At 34.6% G+C, this 18,447-nt stretch overlaps 4 protein-coding genes across 10 annotated transcripts; 1 reads left to right on the plus strand and 3 right to left on the minus strand.

Moving 5' to 3' along the window:
• Positions 1 to 956: 956 nt before the first annotated feature.
• Positions 957 to 9,831, minus strand: LOC105833681 (dual specificity mitogen-activated protein kinase kinase hemipterous). Of its 3 annotated transcripts, XM_012675606.3 has the most exons (9): positions 9,687 to 9,831; positions 9,394 to 9,612; positions 8,076 to 8,566; positions 7,575 to 7,754; positions 7,358 to 7,492; positions 6,529 to 6,776; positions 4,111 to 4,926; positions 3,011 to 3,310; positions 2,739 to 2,874 (listed from the first exon to the last, which is right to left on the minus strand). In XM_012675606.3, exons 2-9 carry the CDS (start codon positions 9,590 to 9,592, stop codon positions 2,739 to 2,741), a joined length of 2,505 nt encoding a protein of 834 aa, XP_012531060.2. In that variant the 5' UTR covers positions 9,593 to 9,612; positions 9,687 to 9,831. The 3 variants fall into 3 exon arrangements, with proteins under 3 accessions (XP_012531058.2, XP_012531060.2, XP_012531061.2); XM_012675604.3 differs by lacking the exon at positions 9,687 to 9,831 and having other exon boundaries at positions 957 to 2,874; positions 9,394 to 9,592; XM_012675607.3 differs by lacking the exon at positions 9,687 to 9,831 and having other exon boundaries at positions 9,041 to 9,493.
• Positions 9,832 to 10,698: 867 nt separating this feature from the next.
• On the plus strand, positions 10,699 to 12,071 carry LOC105833687. Of its 3 annotated transcripts, none has more exons than XM_036286517.1 (3): positions 10,699 to 10,935; positions 11,170 to 11,402; positions 11,484 to 11,830. In XM_036286517.1, the coding sequence occupies exons 1-3, from the start codon at positions 10,818 to 10,820 to the stop codon at positions 11,607 to 11,609; spliced, it is 477 nt and encodes a 158-aa protein (XP_036142410.1). In that variant the 5' UTR covers positions 10,699 to 10,817; the 3' UTR covers positions 11,610 to 11,830. The 3 variants fall into 3 exon arrangements, with proteins under 3 accessions (XP_036142410.1, XP_012531070.1, XP_036142409.1); XM_012675616.3 differs by adding an exon at positions 11,837 to 12,071 and having other exon boundaries at positions 10,700 to 10,935; positions 11,170 to 11,626; XM_036286516.1 differs by having other exon boundaries at positions 10,700 to 10,935; positions 11,170 to 11,830.
• Positions 11,616 to 14,930, minus strand: LOC105833683 (target of rapamycin complex 2 subunit MAPKAP1). 2 transcript variants are annotated; one of them, XM_012675610.3, is made up of 7 exons: positions 14,703 to 14,929; positions 14,289 to 14,429; positions 13,812 to 14,086; positions 13,457 to 13,626; positions 13,091 to 13,384; positions 12,643 to 12,884; positions 12,049 to 12,242 (listed from the first exon to the last, which is right to left on the minus strand). In XM_012675610.3, the coding sequence occupies exons 1-7, from the start codon at positions 14,773 to 14,775 to the stop codon at positions 12,049 to 12,051; spliced, it is 1,389 nt and encodes a 462-aa protein (XP_012531064.1). In that variant the 5' UTR covers positions 14,776 to 14,929. The 2 variants fall into 2 exon arrangements, with proteins under 2 accessions (XP_012531063.1, XP_012531064.1); XM_012675609.3 differs by having other exon boundaries at positions 11,616 to 12,242; positions 13,091 to 13,626; positions 14,703 to 14,930.
• A 796-nt stretch (positions 14,931 to 15,726) lies between these two features.
• On the minus strand, positions 15,727 to 17,849 carry LOC105833686. Of its 2 annotated transcripts, none has more exons than XM_012675613.3 (3): positions 17,672 to 17,849; positions 16,708 to 16,863; positions 15,727 to 16,579 (listed from the first exon to the last, which is right to left on the minus strand). In XM_012675613.3, the coding sequence occupies exons 1-3, from the start codon at positions 17,847 to 17,849 to the stop codon at positions 16,341 to 16,343; spliced, it is 573 nt and encodes a 190-aa protein (XP_012531067.1). In that variant the 3' UTR covers positions 15,727 to 16,340. The 2 variants fall into 2 exon arrangements, with proteins under 2 accessions (XP_012531067.1, XP_036142408.1); XM_036286515.1 differs by lacking the exon at positions 17,672 to 17,849 and adding an exon at positions 17,492 to 17,664.
• Positions 17,850 to 18,447: the final 598 nt, after the last annotated feature.

Below are 18,447 nucleotides of genomic sequence, written 5' to 3' on the forward strand. Positions count from 1 at the left end.
GCACAATTAATATAAATAAAATATAAGGCATAAATGTATTGTACAAGATAACTTAAATTACTTATCTGTAATGTGTACAAAGAAAATGTTCTAAGAAAACCCGAGTCTAAAATTCTAATTTTTTATAACTAGCTATCGTGAGCGCAGGATCTAATTTTTTAAAGCAAATCCAAGATAAAAATATTTCAAAATTTCTTACTCCATATTTTATACATTTATGCATATACTTCTTTAAAAAGGTTAAAAAAATTTTGTTGATAATTAAAGTATGTCACGGGAAATTCTTATCTACATGTTCGGTACTCGCACAGCGTAGCACAATATGACAGATATTATGCAATTTATTAAATTTACTTTTGAAGAAATATATATATATTTTTTTTTAGAAATGATATTTTTCAATTATAAAAGCAATTAAAATGAAAATTTACACAATTGACGATAAATCACGTACAGTAAAAAAATAACCTCAAAAAAAATAATTTCGCACATTTCTTTCAAAATTTGATTATTTTATCAATATTTCGATAATAATTAACCATACCATAACGAAGTTTTTTTATCTATTCCACATTAGACTAACTATTATACTTATTATAATTATCTTTTAATTATCAGCACAGCGATAATATTAAGTACTATTATTAATAAATCTAGTATTAAATTGGAAAAGAATTAATGTTTCTTTAAATAATTTGATATTTTTCAATTTGATAGATAATAAATCAAAACATCGAGAGAAAGGTTATATTTTCATATGCAAGTTTTACACTTCTGTCCGACTGACTTGCGCAATTCTTTTTATTATTCGGAACGAGGAATAGAAATGCACTGATTCAATTAAAAAAGGCATGACCTCGTAAAAATAGTAATGACATACTTTTAAAGCAGATTTAGAGAATGAAAGTTTCGAGTGGCGAAAGAGGAAAAATGTTAAAAGAGATGCAATCATGCAATAACTCATATAAATATAAGTTTATTTACATTGCAACAGATCCTTTTGTCAAATAAACGACAAAGGGTGATTACGAGTGTAGACTTGAACGTAGATAGGGATTAAATGTTAATTAAAAATAATAATTACAACATTCTAAAACCGCGCGCGCGCGTGTGTGTGTGTGTGTGTGTGTGTGTATGAGAGTGACGCCCTTGTACGCTTTGCTGATTGAGTAATATACAATTCGTCTTCTGTGGACTCTACGAGACGTGCTAACCGCGATATTATTGTGCTTCCGTTTTTCTCCTTCCGTCCCTTTTTCTTGACGCGAAGAAATGTCGAGTATGAATGACAATATTCCTCCCGGGTGGACTATTGATACTGGATTACGCACTTGTGAACTCACAACTCTCGTTGACTTTTTAACATTGCTTTAATATAATAGTCATTATTATTAATTGTATTAATAAAATGTAGAAAAAAAAATCATCGTAAGACTGCAATTCGAGTACTGTAAGACCATCCGAGAGGAGAGAGTGAGTTTCGTTGCGTTTATTCCGTCTCTCCTTCCCTTGACAAAATTCTCAAGATTTGAAAGAAGCGTAAACGAAGAGTGATAGGAACGGTTTACGCATTTTTCACGTGTAGCAAAATGCTATATATATATATGTACGTACGGTGTATCGAGGCGGTTGTGATTTAGAAAAAACATCTGTGCAACGCGATTAATGCCGCACTTCTGTCGCTTTTTTTTTAGATACGCAAACGATATAAAAAGTTGAGCATCGTATTTCTCGTTGCGTACTATCTCGATAAATACACGAGAAGAGGATTATTAACGAAGGTAGATCGATTTACATCTTGCAACGGCGAAGAAAAGCCGAGCAAACATCGCGAGGACTGTTCACACGCGATGTGAACGACCCCTTCGTGTATATAAAACATACACACAGGCCTTGGGGCGCCGATCGGAGTCTCGGTTAACATTAATTGTAATTAATTTTTTTCCATTCCTCGATTGTTTTTTTCCACTTAGAAAAACAGTCGAGGCAAAAGAGTTCGGCGAAAATTTGTATTAAGACTATCTGCTTTTTTTAAAGATTGACCTACGCTTTTTTTCCTTTTTTTCCTGTCTTGTAGAAAAATTATTAATTTTGCGCGCCAGGGGATCAATTAAACCGAGGCAGTCAGCGCGATTTAGCTAAAAGCTTGACCGTGCAGAAGGTTTCGTTTATAACGACTTTAGCGTGTGAAGCGTTCTAAACTCGAAAAAGACGTTTCACTCTTTTCTACGTTCTAACATCAATAAGGAGTTCTGAAAATATTCTTCGATCAGATACCTGAAATACTAGGAAGTCTTTCAGAGATCTGAAATATTCACATCTAACTAATACAAGTCCTCGTGTCTCTTAAGGCAATTCTCGCGTTCGAAGTGTCCGCGAATTCAAATGTGTGAGAATGTTAAATCAAAATAAAAGACTTGCCCGTAATTCCACTCGTTTCGCACGCTAAATCGACATTCCTGTACAAATTTTTGACTCGCGTACAACTCCGAATTCGCGACAGTTCGAGTATTAAGAACACGCTTCTCTGATTCTTCTTTATGTTTTTCTTTTGGTTTACGTTTGAGCACACGCCGTATAAATGTCTGCATCTACACGTTCCGTGACTCGCTGTGCGCGCAACCGTTGCCGAATAACGATGCATGTCGCTACTATGTGATACACGTTGTCCGGGTATCCGTAGTCACATATGGCACCAACAAGGAATAATAATAAGGCTTAATGATTGTAACGGTGGGTTATGGTGGCGGAGGTCTCCTCTGAGGTTCGGGCGTGTAGCGCAGGCGAGCTCGCACGTGCTGCGGGCTACCAGGCACGGAATTGCTTTCCGACAATCTCCTAGGAGGCGGTTGGGGCGGAGAAGGCGAGACGTACCTAGAAAAAGTCCAATCATTCGTCACATATGCTTTTTTTATTTTTTTGAAATGATCAATAATAACTATACAATTTATAATTACACAAGAAATTATTTTCTTAGCGAGCGAAACAATTTAAAAATGAAAATGCGCACCTTCGCGAAAAGGAAGGAGACGCCTGTTCGATTAAATTCCTTCTAAGAGCAAGCGGAGACTCGCCGCGACTCAGTCTCGGTGGAGGTTCTGGTGAAGGAGCACGCTCGCTGCCTAGCCTGAGGCGTACGTAGGATGCAAAGCGCTTTTTCGCGGATTCCTTTGAACCAATAATCTGCTGCGGCGACATCGTCAACGACGACGGCGGCGATTCTTGTTTCAGTTGATGCGCGAAACGGGAGATCAACAATTGTGGACTAGTGGAGCCATGGGATCCCTGCGGCGGAGGTTCTGAAGGAAACCTATGAAAAAAAAGTAACAATATTTATTATGCTTTTTGATAAAACTTTTTTTTAATCGATTAATACAAAAATTAAACGTGATATTTTTTTATTGTATAGTAAGTTAAACGTACTAAATAAAAGAAATTAAACTAAATAAAGTATTAACCAAAAGAAAAAGAAATTAACTGTAAGATGAAATTTTGTCTAAAGCTTATCAAAAAATGGTCAAGAATTATAAATGATTAAATCAAAATTAAATAGACATACACAGAAGACATAAAAAAATAAATAAAAAATGTAAGAATAAATATAGAGTATTCAATAGGCAATTTTTGGCGATCGTTTGGTACATGTACCAAGGTTGATATTGGTAGAGGTGGAGCTTATCTTGGTACGATGTACCACTACCATGTACCACTATGAACGCTAAAATGGACTGGTTCTTTTCTCTTTTCTCATACCGCAGATTTGGAAAAAAACTACCTTACTTCGTTGCAAAGGTATAGCTGGTATCAACCAGAAATGTACCAAAATGGTTAGCCACGCCTTAACCAAAAAGTACCAAACACGCGAAAACGCTCTGGTACATATTGGTACTTTGGTACATGTACCAAACGATCACCAAAAATCGCCTAATGTAGTATACAATCAATCAGTAAATATCTTTTACAGGTGAAAGGAATAAAGATGATACAGTAGTAAGATACACAATTATACATTTTAATAAATGTAAATTCTAAATACCAAAATCTTAAAACATAATTCTGACAACCATTTTAATACAAGTAAATTAAAGTTCTTCCAAGTTATTCAATTACCTTTTGCGGCTGATCATTGGGCTACCATAGATGTTCTGTGTCTGCGGATAGGTTTGAAGTGTCGTAGGCTGTTGTGATGATGGTTGCACGAGTCGTTGCTGTAGAAATGGTGAGTAACGGCCGCTATTATCATACGTCGCAGGTGGTGGCTGAATGACGTTGGGTGGATCAACGTTCTCCCGTCGCCAGGGCGAATAATCTCTGGCGAAAGGACTTAACGACCTCGAGACGTCTCCTTGCCATCGGTTCGTCTTGCTGCCATCGCGTTCCTCGTAACGACTACTACGATATGGGGAATATGATCGACCATTGCTATCCAAACTGATATCCTGCGTTCTATAAGGAGAGAACGATCTTGTCGTCGTCGTCGTCATTGTCATTGTGGTCATAGTCGTAGTCGTCGTCGTTTCCTGTCTCTTTTGACCGTTCGTTGTCGAGCAGCGATTCGAAGAGTTGTAATCATGCTTGGTGATGTTCTGTTCGTGCTGCCGATAGGGCGAGAAAGGTCGCGGAGGCAAATTCGGTTCCGGCTGATCTGCCGTGTCCTTGGATATCGGCGGCGAGAACGGTCGAGAGATCTCCTTCCGACGAAGAGCATACGGACTGTAGGGCACGTAGTTCGCGCTGTTCTCGCTATTGGAACGTTGATGGAACGACAGAAACCCGCAATTTTGCTGCTCTCTAATGCCGCTATTGATATTGCTCCTCAGGAAGGCTGGCATCTCAGATCGAGCATCTTGCGTTCGAAGATGGACTGTCTGTTTTAAGGATACATGGCCCGAAATCCGCTGCTGCTGACTTCCTGGTAATCTGGAACTGAATCGCCATCCAAATGAAATTTTCTCAAAGATAAATTTAAGATCAGATTGATTTCTCTTTAGCATGAAAATGTAATCTGACGCTTTTGATATATTTGGTATATGTATATACCAATATCATCCCATAATTGTGACTGATTTGTTGAACCATGATGGCTATGCCTATAAAAAAAACCTTAGTCCAGAAGTGTTAATAAAAGTTAGGGAGGATCATTAATCGTTAATTGTTAGCATGCAAGATACAAATGAGAAAACAGAAAAGTTTTCTGTAAAAAAAATACCAGATTATTTCTAAACCGCGCTGAAAATTTTCAGAGAATGCAAGATCAGAACCTTTCGCGTCTTCATGTAAGTCATGGAAGGAGCTATTTCCAGTTAAAAACTTTGCATTAAAGTAATGAGGATTCTTAGGACAATTTTTTCTATGAAAATTTTACTGATAAAATAAAAAAGTAAACAATATGATTAAAGGTTCTATAATTAAGATCCACAAGATTCATAATCTTCTTTATCACAGTGACATTAATTTCGCTGTAGTAACATTTCATCCCCGATATCTGCAATAGCTAAGAATTTATTTCACAAATCAATTTGCAAAGAAAGAAAAGAAAAAATGGCATGTGCACAGGAAATTATACGTGCATCACGATGGTGTCGCTACGCTAAACACAACCAAAATAGACGATAAGAGAGAAACAAAAACATAATGAAATAAATAAAAAAAACAATGCTTACCGTGAGTAGGGGTTGAAGGGTGGGATGTGTAACAGGCGCGTGCACAAACCAAACAACTCGAAATGAAAATCGGGTAGATTTTTGGGTATTCTGAGTAATGGGATAGTTTATTCTTTCTTTTTTTCTCTCTTTTTTTAAGTCTCTTTCGGGGATTTTCAGTTTGCACAGGAAGGAGTGGAAGAAGGAAAGGAGAAAGGAACGAGGGAGAAAGAGGATGCTACGCCGCGCTGCCTCCCTCAAGCTCAACGCTGCAACACAATTTAACACGCACGCAAACTTTTAATTTCGAAAGAAGGAACTATAAATGTCAGTTTTTTTTGCAAAGCAGTATCAGAGATAAATATATACCGAATGTTCCGGGAATACATCGTGTCTCTCTTCGGCCGCAAATTCTTCGACGAACTTACAAATCGATTATTCTTCAGATGCAAAAGTTGACGCGCAATCAACAAAAGAGAATCCGCTAACTAACAGTCAAAGACGTCATAATTCCGGGACAATCCTCATACAATCTTAACATCCAACAAACTAATTCGCAAAACGTTTCGATCCAAAACTCACTGATCGTAAATATGTTAAATGCAACTAAAGTTTTTATAAATCGTTCGTAAAACGATTTATTATAATTAAAATCCGGTTATTGCCAAAAGACGAAAAAAAAAAGAACCAAACCAGAGATCAGTATCTTTATTAGTCAGGAATCTCATGCTATATTTAAAAGTTCGCGATTTCACTATTATGCTAGCGTTCTTAATGATTATATTATCGTCTTGTCTCTCCTATCACAATATTAAACATCCTAAATATTACGTCTAATCTAAGAAAAGCATACAGCGAACAGCAATTAGCAGACCGTGGTTCCCACCTTGGCTCTAGCTGCCGCATGACCTTGCCAAACCATTGATAGCCGGAGTTTGTTAGAGTGGAATTTGTTTCGCCGTCCTGTAGAACATCGTACTTGCGAATGAAGGGATGTTCCATGAGTTTGTGGTACTTTGGCCGATGTTTGTAATTCTTTGTGAGGCAGCAGCTGACGAAACTCCTAAACTCCTTAGAAAAGAACGCATCCGCCGGAAGAGACGGAGGATCATCTTGTACTACTCTGCTTAGAACCTATAATGTATGAGTAGAATAATAAGTGAGTAAAGAAACAAATACAATCTCTGCTAGATCTTAGAACCTGATGTTATTTTATATCTTAAATACATTTTCAGATTCTATAAACTGCTGAATATTATCAGTCTTGAAATACAATCATAAATTAAAACTAAAAAATGACATGAAACATTACAAATTAAATTCATCGTCAATTTAATAATAATGCTACAAGATGCATCTTAGAAAAACTGTAGAAAACGTATTACAAAAAATTGTTCTAAGGTTGTAGCATCATATGTATAAAAGTCTAAATTATAATTTATAAAATATTTTATTAATAAATGTAAGTGAAGAAATACATGTAAATCTTATATTACATTAATTAACAAATATTAAATTTAATATCAGTGTTCTATAGTTAAAAATAAAATTTTATAATAAACTAAAAAAAATTGCTTTTTAATATGCAATAGTTAAAATGTATACAAGATACACATATTACATAATAAAAATTTAAAAAATTAAAAAATTATCCGTTTCTATACAACTACTCTAGATAGAAATAAAGAGATCAAATCAAATTTCAGAAACTTTACCTCAAAATCAGTCTTGCAGTCTCGATAAGGAAATACTCCCGTAGCTAGTTCCACCAGAGTAATGCCCAAACTCCAGACATCTGCCCTTATATCATAATCCGGTTTAGTAGGATCCGGTGGATCTATCCTTTCAGGCTGTATAAAGAATGGTAGAAAAATACATAATTATTTCATTATTCAAAAAATATTTATGTTCTACAATGCCATATTTACTTACAGCCATGTACGCCGCGCATCCCGCGCTCCTCGTCTTTGCTTTGCTATCCACCAGTCTACCAGAGATCCCAAAATCGCAAAGTTTTACTCCTCCCGTTTCATCCAGCAATATATTACTAGGTTTCACGTCTCTATGAATTACACCATGCTTCTCTTTCAGGTACGACAACGCCTTTACCGTCTAAAAAAACAAATATATTATAATATAAAATTAGTTTTCCAATAATGTTAAAATTATCATTAAAATGATTTACATACAATAATAAAGTTCCAATTAAAAGAAAAAAAAATTAATTCAGAGAAATAGAGACTGTGAAAATAACAATATGTAGTAAAATTTTCTTTTTTCAAAAGTCTTGAGATTATTCGAATAAAAGAGAAAGTTAGAATATTCTCAATAAAAAAAGATGTATCTTTTCTCTTTTACTAAACTTCTCAACACTTTTAAAAATAGCAATTTAGGACAAAACATCTTACAAACAAAAGAAACATGGAAACTTACTGCTACTGTAACTTTTCCTAAAAAATCTTCCGGTATCGCTTGTCTACTACGTTTTAATAGTTTGTCTAGGCACGTTGCCATCAGTTCCATGCAAATCCAAACGTCGGATTCAGTAATAAAACAGCCCAGGCACTGCACAATATACTGACAGTCATGCGACTTGAGTACGACATCGAGATCCATGATTATCCTCTTGTTCTCCTCTGCATTCCCAGAACGTCGCATCTGCTTCACAGCAATCACCACACCGCTCGGTTTGTGCCTCATTTTGACAACGTGTCCACAGGTGCCATTACCGAGTTCACCCAAGTGCTCCAGATCTTTCATCTCCGTCTGATACCTTTGACCATTAATGTTCAGGATGCCATTCATCTTCATAATTTCCTGCAGTTTTAAATCAACCTCGCTGTCGTGCATCTTTGGTGGTGTTATCTGCGACACTGGCAGATCTAATTGTTTCCTGGGTCGTGTTGGAGTACCCATCTCCCCAACTATCAAAAAAATATATATTTAAATACATTACTCTGTTACATTATATAGTTAAGTTCTAACTATATACTTCTTTATAATTAAACATTTGACTTCCCTATAATTCAACACATATAAATAACTATATAGTAATAATGTTTGCATTAATAACCAGAAAAAAATCTTAATATCACTGTTGAAAAGGATTTCAATTTATTTTTGCAAAAATTTAATCAAGCTTAAAATTAATAAATTGACACATTATTAATAGTATCAATATTGAGTTATATTATCTATATAATCGATTATATAAAAGCTATGTAATCTTATATTTAATTATATATTTGTAATATATTTATATTCCGTAATTGATTATACATTTTAGCATTGAGACTATGTCATAATCCCATATATTATATATTTTTTATATTGAACTACATTAATAATATATCCTCTCTTTCAAAAGCTATTATGACTTATTGTACTGCATCACTTACCATTAATCTCGAAATTTTTCGAATCAGAATTCAGATACAACGATAAACGATTTACGAGTATCTAAAAGTCGTTCGGCAAAAATCAGAGTAGATCAAACGGCGAGTCACGCTTAACGTGAACAAATACAACCGACAAAAATAAGGCGAAAAGAAGACCTTGCCGAACGCGTCGAAGCTGCGGAATCAACAGTGGAAATCGATCAACAAACGCGATGGTCAACATAACCTGTACACACGGCCACGAACGCGGTAATGCGTCGCCGGGGATGGATCGTATCGATCCGAGAGAAAAGAGGGATCCAGGGTGGACTCGTGGAGTGGATCTTCACGCGCATTAGAGCCAGGCTGCTTACGTTGCCGAGGTCTGCGGAGTGCAGGGCTGGACGCGGAGCCCGCCGCCGCTGCCGACGACGACGACGACGACGACGAGGAGTGCAGGCCCATGCCTGGACCAATCTCGCCGCCGGCCTGCCTGTCCCGGTCCCGCGATTCGTTCTCCGCTCGCAGCCGCTCCTCCAGGTTCATGATCTTCTTCTCCAAGGTACTCGACATCGCGCCGTGACTCCTCGGCGCTGCTAACGCGGCTACGTGTTTGTTTTGGTTTCTTTGCTTTTTTACTTTAAAAAAAATTTTTTTCTTTACGTACGCCACGCACACCACCAACGCCAAGGCTCACCGAGCTCGCCACACCGCCGTCATGCGCCCGATATTTGACAATTTTCGCATTACTCTCCTGTATGCTGGCTGCCCCTTTTTGGCAGCGGGGGGTACAAACTCCCCCGGAAAAAAGGGGGACGATTTAGCGCCATCTGAACTTTCCGGAAGTGGCAAGCTAAATAGCGAAGATCATGTGGGACGGGTATAATGATGGGTAATGGCGAGCTCCTTTGTCAGACGGTATTTATAGCCGGATATTTTTTATTTAAAATTATTCTTGATCTTTATGTGATCTTGAAATACAATTATATAATTTTATTAGATAAATCTAATCTTAAAAACATTCAAAATAAAAATGAGACTTTTAAGGTTGGTATTCATTAGTCGAATATAATAGTCTTTAATATTGTCTCAAATATTATCTCAAGATATTATCAACTATAGAGCTATATTAGCATCCTAAAATATTATTTAAGACGGTTTTGAAATAAGAATCGGTTTTGAATACACACCTAAATGTACTGTGTAAATTGAACTGTGAATATAGCATTAAATTCACAGTGCACGCAAAGAAATGTAATCGGCCAATCACAATCAAGAGTTTTCAAAATGGCCGAGGATCTCCGATTATAATTGAAAATTATTGTACCTTTTATTTCAACTTATTAATTTATTTTACATATATATATATATATATATATATATATGTTAGAGATTTAATATTTTTCTCTCTGCTACTTTTACTTATTTAAAATAAAAGATATATATCTTTCAATAATTTAAAAAATAATATAAAAATTGTGCCAAATTAAATTTCCTTTATTTGTAAATCTAACAAGTGTAATATTTATTATAGTATAAAATAGCAGAGATGTAATTATGAAATAATACGTACCTAAAATGACCTATATTATACGTGATCCGCGGTTGAAATCAGCTGATTGCCCTTAAATCTCTGATTGGTCGAAACGCGTCACGTGCTCTCCTGCGGGAGTTCGTTTAAAACAATTTGAACAGTTCTTCCGCCATATTGTATTAATGTATTATATGCGTGCGGCCGCGGCGATGTATTGACGAGATATGATACTTTGTCACAACAAATACAACAAATCACCCAATAATGGCTATGGCTGATGGATCGATCTTTGATGAGGAATTTAAATCCGAGAGTACTATTCACAAACGAAAGTCATTGGTTTTCCACACACGGTTTTCCGTGGCGCGCGACCACGATAAAGGTTAGTCCATTGACGTATCGCACTCGTAAACTTTCGTTTTAAAGTACCGAATTTAAAGACACAAAAATTCAAGATTAAAATACACCTGTTTCTATTAATAACCTTGTTTTTATAAATGTTATCTCTTATAATTTTATTCTTAAAATGTTAACTTTTGTATAAAGAATCTGCTGAGCTCTAGAATAATTATTCTAATTATAATTATATTTATAATTAAATATCTTTTTTTTACAGACGTCAATGATGAAGTCATAACCAATGGAAACAGATTTGCATCAAACAAAGACGAAGAGACGTGCAACACAAAAAATGATATTGAGGCTTTTAATTTGAAGGAATACATAGAGAAACTTAAACAGGAGCGAAAGGATTGGCAGCAGGAGTATAGGAAGCGCAAGACTCAACGAAGAAACTTGATTAAACAGAAAATCAGCATGGAAGAACAGGGACAAATTCTCGATATAAATGTATTGACGGAAACTGAGAGAACCTTTGTCCTGACACGTCCCAATTACGAGCACATTTGCAAAAATAGTAAAAAATTGCAGGATGTGGCATTAAGGATATCTACACTCAGTCAGAATGTACACAAATTAAATCGGAGATTCATGGAGAGAATGGAGAGCAATATAGCCAAGGCCACTGTACAAGTTATTAAAATCTCAGAACAATGAAATGGATAGTTTTAGAGGTATCGTTTATTCTTTCGATTTTTATAAATTTACAGGCATAGGAGCGTCATAAAAGTATAAATAACATTTAATTAAATATGACAACATTACGCACGATTGATTATACAATATACTTAAATATACTTATTCGTGTGTGACAATTGCGCACTCGTATCGATAAGAATAGAGATTAAATACAATAAATATGAAATAATTTACTAATATTATAGAACATTTAACTTTATCTATGGAATATGGAGAAGACCGTCTACCTTCCGCCATTTCTGGTACGTCAACGAGATTCGAGATGTATGAATTGATTCGATTGTACGAAGAATATTTCTGATCTTAGAGCGACTCCCTTACGAGATCACGTTCTGTGTCATATTAATATTCAATGTTTCAAATAATCTAAGATTGTACGGAATAACCAATAGAGCTGTCATCTGTGCAGATGGAAACTTTTTCTCCTCGCTGCTTTTCTTTCCTTCTGCGCGAGATATTCCTTTCTCGACTGGCTGCTATGCAGCACCAGGATGTTATTGATTTTCTGTACAATCTCTTCGGCCGTAGCCGAATCCGCCTCAAAATCATGATTCTTGAAGGATGCTGACTGATGAAGCGAATGACTTTGGCCTGTAACACCATAGATTTTTTTTAAGTTAAGCTCCTTGAACGCTTCATCTTTTCTCCTTTTCTTTTCTTATGAAAAAAAAGAACTACGCAAATTTAACTAGAAACAACCCTCATTAGTATCATTAAAATATCGTCTATGAATTAACTTAGTAGTTTCATTTTGTTTTTTAAAAAGTTAAAGTATTTTAAAGGTACACATGGAGCAAAAAAAAAATTAAAAGAATTTGAAAAAAATATTTCCATAATTCTATAGATAAGACAACGAAAGAATGGGTTAATTTTTGTTACAAAACTCATTTGAAATTAGAAGTTTGCGAAAAATAATTTTCTTTAAAATTCTTTTTTTTTTTTTTTTTAAGTGTCAGGCAATGTGTAATTATGTAAAAAGAAAATAACTGACTTAGAATATTATCTGGAGCGCTGGATTGCGGAGTATAAACCAGCGTAAATATACTTTTCGATCCCTTAGTCTCCGTCACTTCACACCAAGCGATGTTGTCTATGTGGTAACTGACCGCCCGCTGTCTATTCCAAAATCTGGCAGCACCTTTGCCCGTTATCACCGGATCTATCTCTATCTTTTCACCCGATATTCCAAGATGAATCTCAGTCTTTGCTCGCATTTTGTTAATTATATATACCCTGCAATTGGAGATATACATGCAATTTAAACACACCTCAGCAATTATCGATCGAAATATTCTCTTATTTCTACAACTTAATTTTCATGCTAAATTTTAATTTAATATGGTTATTTGTTATTTTAATTTAGAACTATTATAATATACAACTGAAATACTTTATAAAAAACTATAATATGATATTTGATGTAATATTTGAGGAACTACCTATATGATTGATACAATGGTGCCCCCATTGCGGTAGTATGACCCTCCATCTTTGCCAAGTCCTTTGCAACTTCCTCTTGCTCCTTATCTTTACCTTCTTGGTCTTCTTCAACTTTTTTCTTAACAGAACTGGTTGCGTTATGTCGTGCTTTATCGCTCGGCTTCATCTCGATCAGACCGAGCGTAGTAAATTCGAATTTGGAAATAGTTTCTTGCGGATCCAAACAAGGAAAGGCCGAGTCTATTTCACCGTCGTCCTCGGTGATGTATAGTCCATAATGCGAAATGTCCTCCCTGGAAATAATGATCGACGGAAATTTCATGACTAAGCATACACGTTCTGGCGATGCGTAATTTGTTACAGACTTCAAATTATGATTGGGATGTTCACTCGCATATTTGTAGCAAATCAATCCAATGAAATCGAGCACCCGTGCCGTTGATATCACTACCACTTGAAGCGGATACATCCTATCCTCTTTCGGTAACATACACATGAATATCCTGTACTTTCTCACGGCATTGCTCACTTGCGCCTGTAAAGAAAATTTTGATTATATTATAAATCTACATTTTCTAACAATAAAGCTTACAAAGCTAAAACAAAAATTAACGCATATTCTCAATTGTTTACTACAAGAAACCTTGTATTACATAATTTTCATTTTTTAAATATATTTTTTAATACTTTTGTTTTTTTGAGGAAAAATCAGTATCGTACATTGCCATCAAATATTACGTAGTCCTTGAATGGATTTGGTGGTAAATGCGGACACTTTTCAAGTTGCTCCGACAAAAGAGACTGTCCCTTTTTTACTGGAGTTTTTCTACGAAAATCTTTTCTCTGAAATAGATCCGATTGATCTGTAGGCGTTACTGCAATAGGATTGTGCTCCCATTTGACATGCTTGACTTTGGCAGCCTTTTTTCTTTCTATGTCCATTTTTTCTAGTCTTTGTGCAGTGTTAGATCTCTGTCTATGACTGTATTCCATATCTAGATCATTTCAAGCAGAAGAACATTGTGTATGATTGAGAAAATCTTTTAAAGATAATTGTACTTTTGTTTATAATTCCAATTATAACATAATTTGTATTCTACTGAAAATAATTGTGGACAATTTTGAACTAAATCAATTCTGACTTGAATTTTATATACTCTGCCCTCATGTAAAATAACAGGAAACAGAAACATGTACCCATTTGTATGTCGTACGATTCCCCCATCACATCCAAGTCCTCGTCATCACTTTCTTCCATACCAGGGTAACATTGCAGTGTTCCATTTTTCTTCAATTGTTTAGGAATATCCTCCCCTAATATCACCATGTCGCACATACCTTTCAATCGAGAGTAATACAAAATGTGTAATAAAATGATTACAATTTTAAATAATCTATAATATAAATATATGATACTATATATTGATACATATAGTTTATTTATTAATGAGTTGCATTAATATTTACAACAATTTTATTTTAATTCAATTTATGTTGCAACAAAATCATCGACTTTATCAGAAGTACATATTATCAGGATATTTCCAGGTCGGAGCAATGTCTCGGTTAATTTGTCGACGTTTCTAACCTAAATTTATCAAGAGTACAAACCTGTGTCGTCTGTCGCGAGAAAACTGTCCCTTATGTGCGACAGGAGCCAGTGTTGATTGTCGTAGAGAGCCATTTTTTTCTTTTTCTATTTTATTGATTAAATGTCATCCGTTATATTAGTAAACACGTTTGTAATTCGATAAAACGCGCCCTCGACGACTCATAGCTGATCGAATCTTTTTACAAATCGAAAGATCGATTTCCGCGCTCATCATGTCGCGTGGCGTGTCGTGAAGTTTGCTGTGATTGCCGACAGGTAGTGTGTCGGCGATACTTATAAACTTGATTAATTTATGAAATAAAATACCATAGTATTTGATATACAGAGAAATAAATATTAAATTAAGAACGATTAATTATACCTAATAAAAATTTTTCATACAAGAACATATATAATTATATATATATTTATATATGTTCTTTTATATGAAAAATTTTTTTCGGGTATAATTCGGGAAATTTTGTTTTGAACAATTTTGATATTGATTAAAATACATTATGATTATAAATTTCCCTTGGGAAAAGGCTTAAATTACTTTAGATAAACCTTTCATATACCTGAAATCACCTAAAAATTATCTAAAAAGTTCTTTAGTAAACTTCTAAATTTATTGTAATTTGCTAGAAGGTAATTTTGAAAACTTTAACTTCATTTAAAGTAAATTTTCCTAATGGTGATATCAGTAATTTTTATAACATGATCAATCTTTATTATTAATTTTTTAAAATTGCAACGATTATATAATTAGAAATTTTGTAGACAATTCTCGTAATTGAATTGAACTTGGTTTAAATTAATTGTTGTTTAATTAAATTATTAGTTTTACATTAATTGAGAAACTGATAATGAAATTAAAAATTTCATTTATTATTAAAGGATTCCGAGATAAACATTTAAAATTAATTTTTAAAAAATTTTTACATTTTATTTTAATATTGTAATGTAATAATGTGACGTTATATTAATGTGATATTTCTATTTTTATTAATTATTATTTATTTTATTATAATAATATATAAGCAATCCATTAGCAATTTTTTATTAGCAATAACTATGTCATAAATACTTTGTATTTGACAATCAATCTTACATGTTTTCAATATGTTCTTTGAAATAAAAGTTTTCATTTTTTACACAAAAATTTAATAGGAAAAAAGTTTTAAACTTTTTAAACGATTCGATTCCAGACTCTCAAGAAATATATTCTTAAACGGAATATTAAATACTGCTACAATAATCTTATCTGATTATTACGATGAGAGCACGATTTTAAGTTGCTTAGTGCGAATATAAACAACAGCTCAGTTCTTAAAACGAACGAAGTAAGCAACAATAAGAACACAGCAAAAAAATGATACAATGATGCTGAAATAACATAATCGAGGTTTACAATGTAAAACGCACGCAGTACAAACGCCAAACTGGCCATTTAGAATCTTCATAAAACTTGTATCTATGTAATTACTACATAATATAATTACTAATATATCTTTCATGTACACACAATCTTCTCCACGCGAATACGCGTATTTATATATTTTTTACCCCAACTTATTTTGTAATTATGCGCATAATTTGCGCTTATTTCCCGACTATTATTTTTAAATGGCTTTTCAAAGTGACGCGACCACGTCACGTTAAAGACGATTTCCGGTCCTCATGATCGGGGGGGCTTCCGCGGTGGTGGTGGCGGCGGCATTGGCGCTCGGGGGCTGGTACTCCAAAATAGCACCCCAGATCGCCGCGGCCACCCCGCCGCGGGCCCCCTTCTCAGCATCAGTGTTCTTCTTAAAGTTATGAACTGAGTAACGATTGTACAGGCCCCAAATGCTGTTCATTAACTTGCTATTGTATTTGAGCGGCGTCAACTCCAAACCTGCTTGTTCAATGTAAAATCAAATAATTATAAAATAAATTAAATCAAGTAAAAAAAAAAACGTTTTCATTTGACGTAAAAATTAAATTTATAAAAATGTTGAAATATTAAATAACAATATATTTTACCATTTAAAGAACATCTCGGATTAAATACATTTTCTCTCTTTTCTTCAGCCTTGTCTTTTCTTTCCATTATGGACATAGAAACAGCATGCTTCTCATTAGAGCGAACTTTTGACACTGCGAAAGCACCTTGCGGAATAGAAGCCATTTTTCCACAATCTGCAAAAATGACTTATTATAAAATAACTAAATAATCAAAGTTTTTTTTTTGTTATGCATATAAAAATTTAATGCGTTCTACAACAATTAATATTTTGTAATTTTTTTTGTAATTTAATTTATAAGACATATATTAATAATTATTAATAATAATTTGATCTTTTCTCTAAACTGGCATTATATATTAAGGTATTTCTCGATGGCAAATTGGAATTATTAATAATTAATTAAGTTAGTAATTTTGCATATTATAATAATTAAAGTTTTATTGACTGAAAATTTATGTCTATAATAAATACATGTTTGTACATGTATTATGCAATAATTATTGCATACTTTATTAAGAAAAACTTTAACATAATCTCAAGAAAGTTATTTAATTTAATAGTTATTAATAAATCCTACATAAGGGGGAAATGTAATCTCAGACTTAGTCATGTGACCGATCAAAACAATAACAATACGGCTAATGTGTATGTGTATGTGCGTATGCGTGAGTTATGATCATTCTATACACACATAACTATTTACGTTTGATTATCATGTCTTTCATATGTCAGCTTTGATCTTGACTCGTAACGATAATGGCCTACGCCATTGCTACTGCTGTCGCCGAAGCATAACGTACATTTATTTTGGTTGTACTTTATGCATTTTGGTTGTTCTTTTCTTCGTCCTCTAAAGCGCGAATATGCATCTCGTTTCATTTTGAATCCGTGAAATGAGCGAACTCAAAATGATTCGCAAAATTCCGCTTTCCAAAGAAGAAATTTGCAAAAAGTAATGTTTTTCGCCGAATCTAACTAACCGATGCAACTCTCGAAAAGCAGTTCTGTTATCTGTCTTCTCGTGTATCGTCTTCGCGTCGCCAGACTCGTCTTCGGCGTGCTTCTTCTCTTCCTGCTCCGACTTCCTCGAGTTTCAATTTTTCGTGAAGCCTCAAGCTTCAGGCAGCCGCCAGCGATGGTAGCCTCGGTAAAATTCATCAACCAAAGGAGTAAACCTTAATTTTCCTTATCGTCTACATAGGATAATCCGTACTTCTGCTTCGCCCCGCTATTTGCGACTCGCGTTTACGTGCGCTTCGCTTCGCTTTTCTTTGCTTTCGGAGTCTACTCTAGAATAATCGAAAGTGATTACTGATCCCCGGCACGACGGCGGTCTTTATTTATAAGCTCGGAAATAAGCGAGGAAGATAGCGGGACCAAGACGGACGGAGAAAGAGAGAGATGCTTTTTTTTTAATTATCGTAATAAGAACGACCTTCGAGACTTCGAGATTCTTGTTCTGACATTATGCGACCACCGCGGACCCGGTCTTATCGTATTCAGTAAACGAGAGCTCAGTGTCGTAGTCTGGCTTGTCTGGTGTAATGATATGCGAGGATTTTAAAACGTAAACATGTCCAACATAGCGTAGAATAAAAAAAAAAGTTTCAACATGATACACGTCTAAAATTAAAATATTCTCCCGTTTCGATATCGTTGTATCGTACTGAATGTAGAATTAGATTACGCTTCTTATTATGAATAATCGTCTGTGAATTGTTGATCAAATATAATTAAATATCTTATTTATCTTAAA

Source organism: Monomorium pharaonis, chromosome 5, assembly GCF_013373865.1.
Source record: "Monomorium pharaonis isolate MP-MQ-018 chromosome 5, ASM1337386v2, whole genome shotgun sequence".
In the NCBI taxonomy this organism is placed as follows: Eukaryota; Metazoa; Arthropoda; class Insecta; order Hymenoptera; family Formicidae; genus Monomorium; species Monomorium pharaonis.

Excerpts from the sequence above, each read along its gene's own strand:
- LOC105833681 (XM_012675604.3), bottom strand. The coding sequence starts at position 9,592 with ATGTCGAGTACCTTGGAGAAGAAGATCATGAACCTGGAGGAGCGGCTG. Across the intron at positions 3,311-4,110 it reads CCAATGATCAGCCGCAAAAG|GTTTCCTTCAGAACCTCCGC; the intron begins GTAATTGAATAA and ends TTTTTTTCATAG. Across the intron at positions 2,875-3,010 it reads TCTCCTTCCTTTTCGCGAAG|GTACGTCTCGCCTTCTCCGC; the intron begins GTGCGCATTTTC and ends GACTTTTTCTAG.
- LOC105833687 (XM_012675616.3), top strand. The coding sequence starts at position 10,818 with ATGGCTATGGCTGATGGATCGATCTTTGATGAGGAATTTAAATCCGAG. Across the intron at positions 10,936-11,169 it reads GGCGCGCGACCACGATAAAG|ACGTCAATGATGAAGTCATA; the intron begins GTTAGTCCATTG and ends TTTTTTTTACAG.
- LOC105833683 (XM_012675609.3), bottom strand. The coding sequence starts at position 14,775 with ATGGCTCTCTACGACAATCAACACTGGCTCCTGTCGCACATAAGGGAC. Across the intron at positions 14,430-14,702 it reads TCTCGCGACAGACGACACAG|GTATGTGCGACATGGTGATA; the intron begins GTTTGTACTCTT and ends CTCGATTGAAAG. Across the intron at positions 12,885-13,090 it reads CCATTGTATCAATCATATAG|GGTATATATAATTAACAAAA; the intron begins GTAGTTCCTCAA and ends CTCCAATTGCAG.
- LOC105833686 (XM_012675613.3), bottom strand. The coding sequence starts at position 17,849 with ATGAATTTTACCGAGGCTACCATCGCTGGCGGCTGCCTGAAGCTTGAG. Across the intron at positions 16,864-17,671 it reads GCTTTTCGAGAGTTGCATCG|ATTGTGGAAAAATGGCTTCT; the intron begins GTTAGTTAGATT and ends TCATTTTTGCAG. Across the intron at positions 16,580-16,707 it reads TCCGAGATGTTCTTTAAATG|GTTTGGAGTTGACGCCGCTC; the intron begins GTAAAATATATT and ends TTGAACAAGCAG.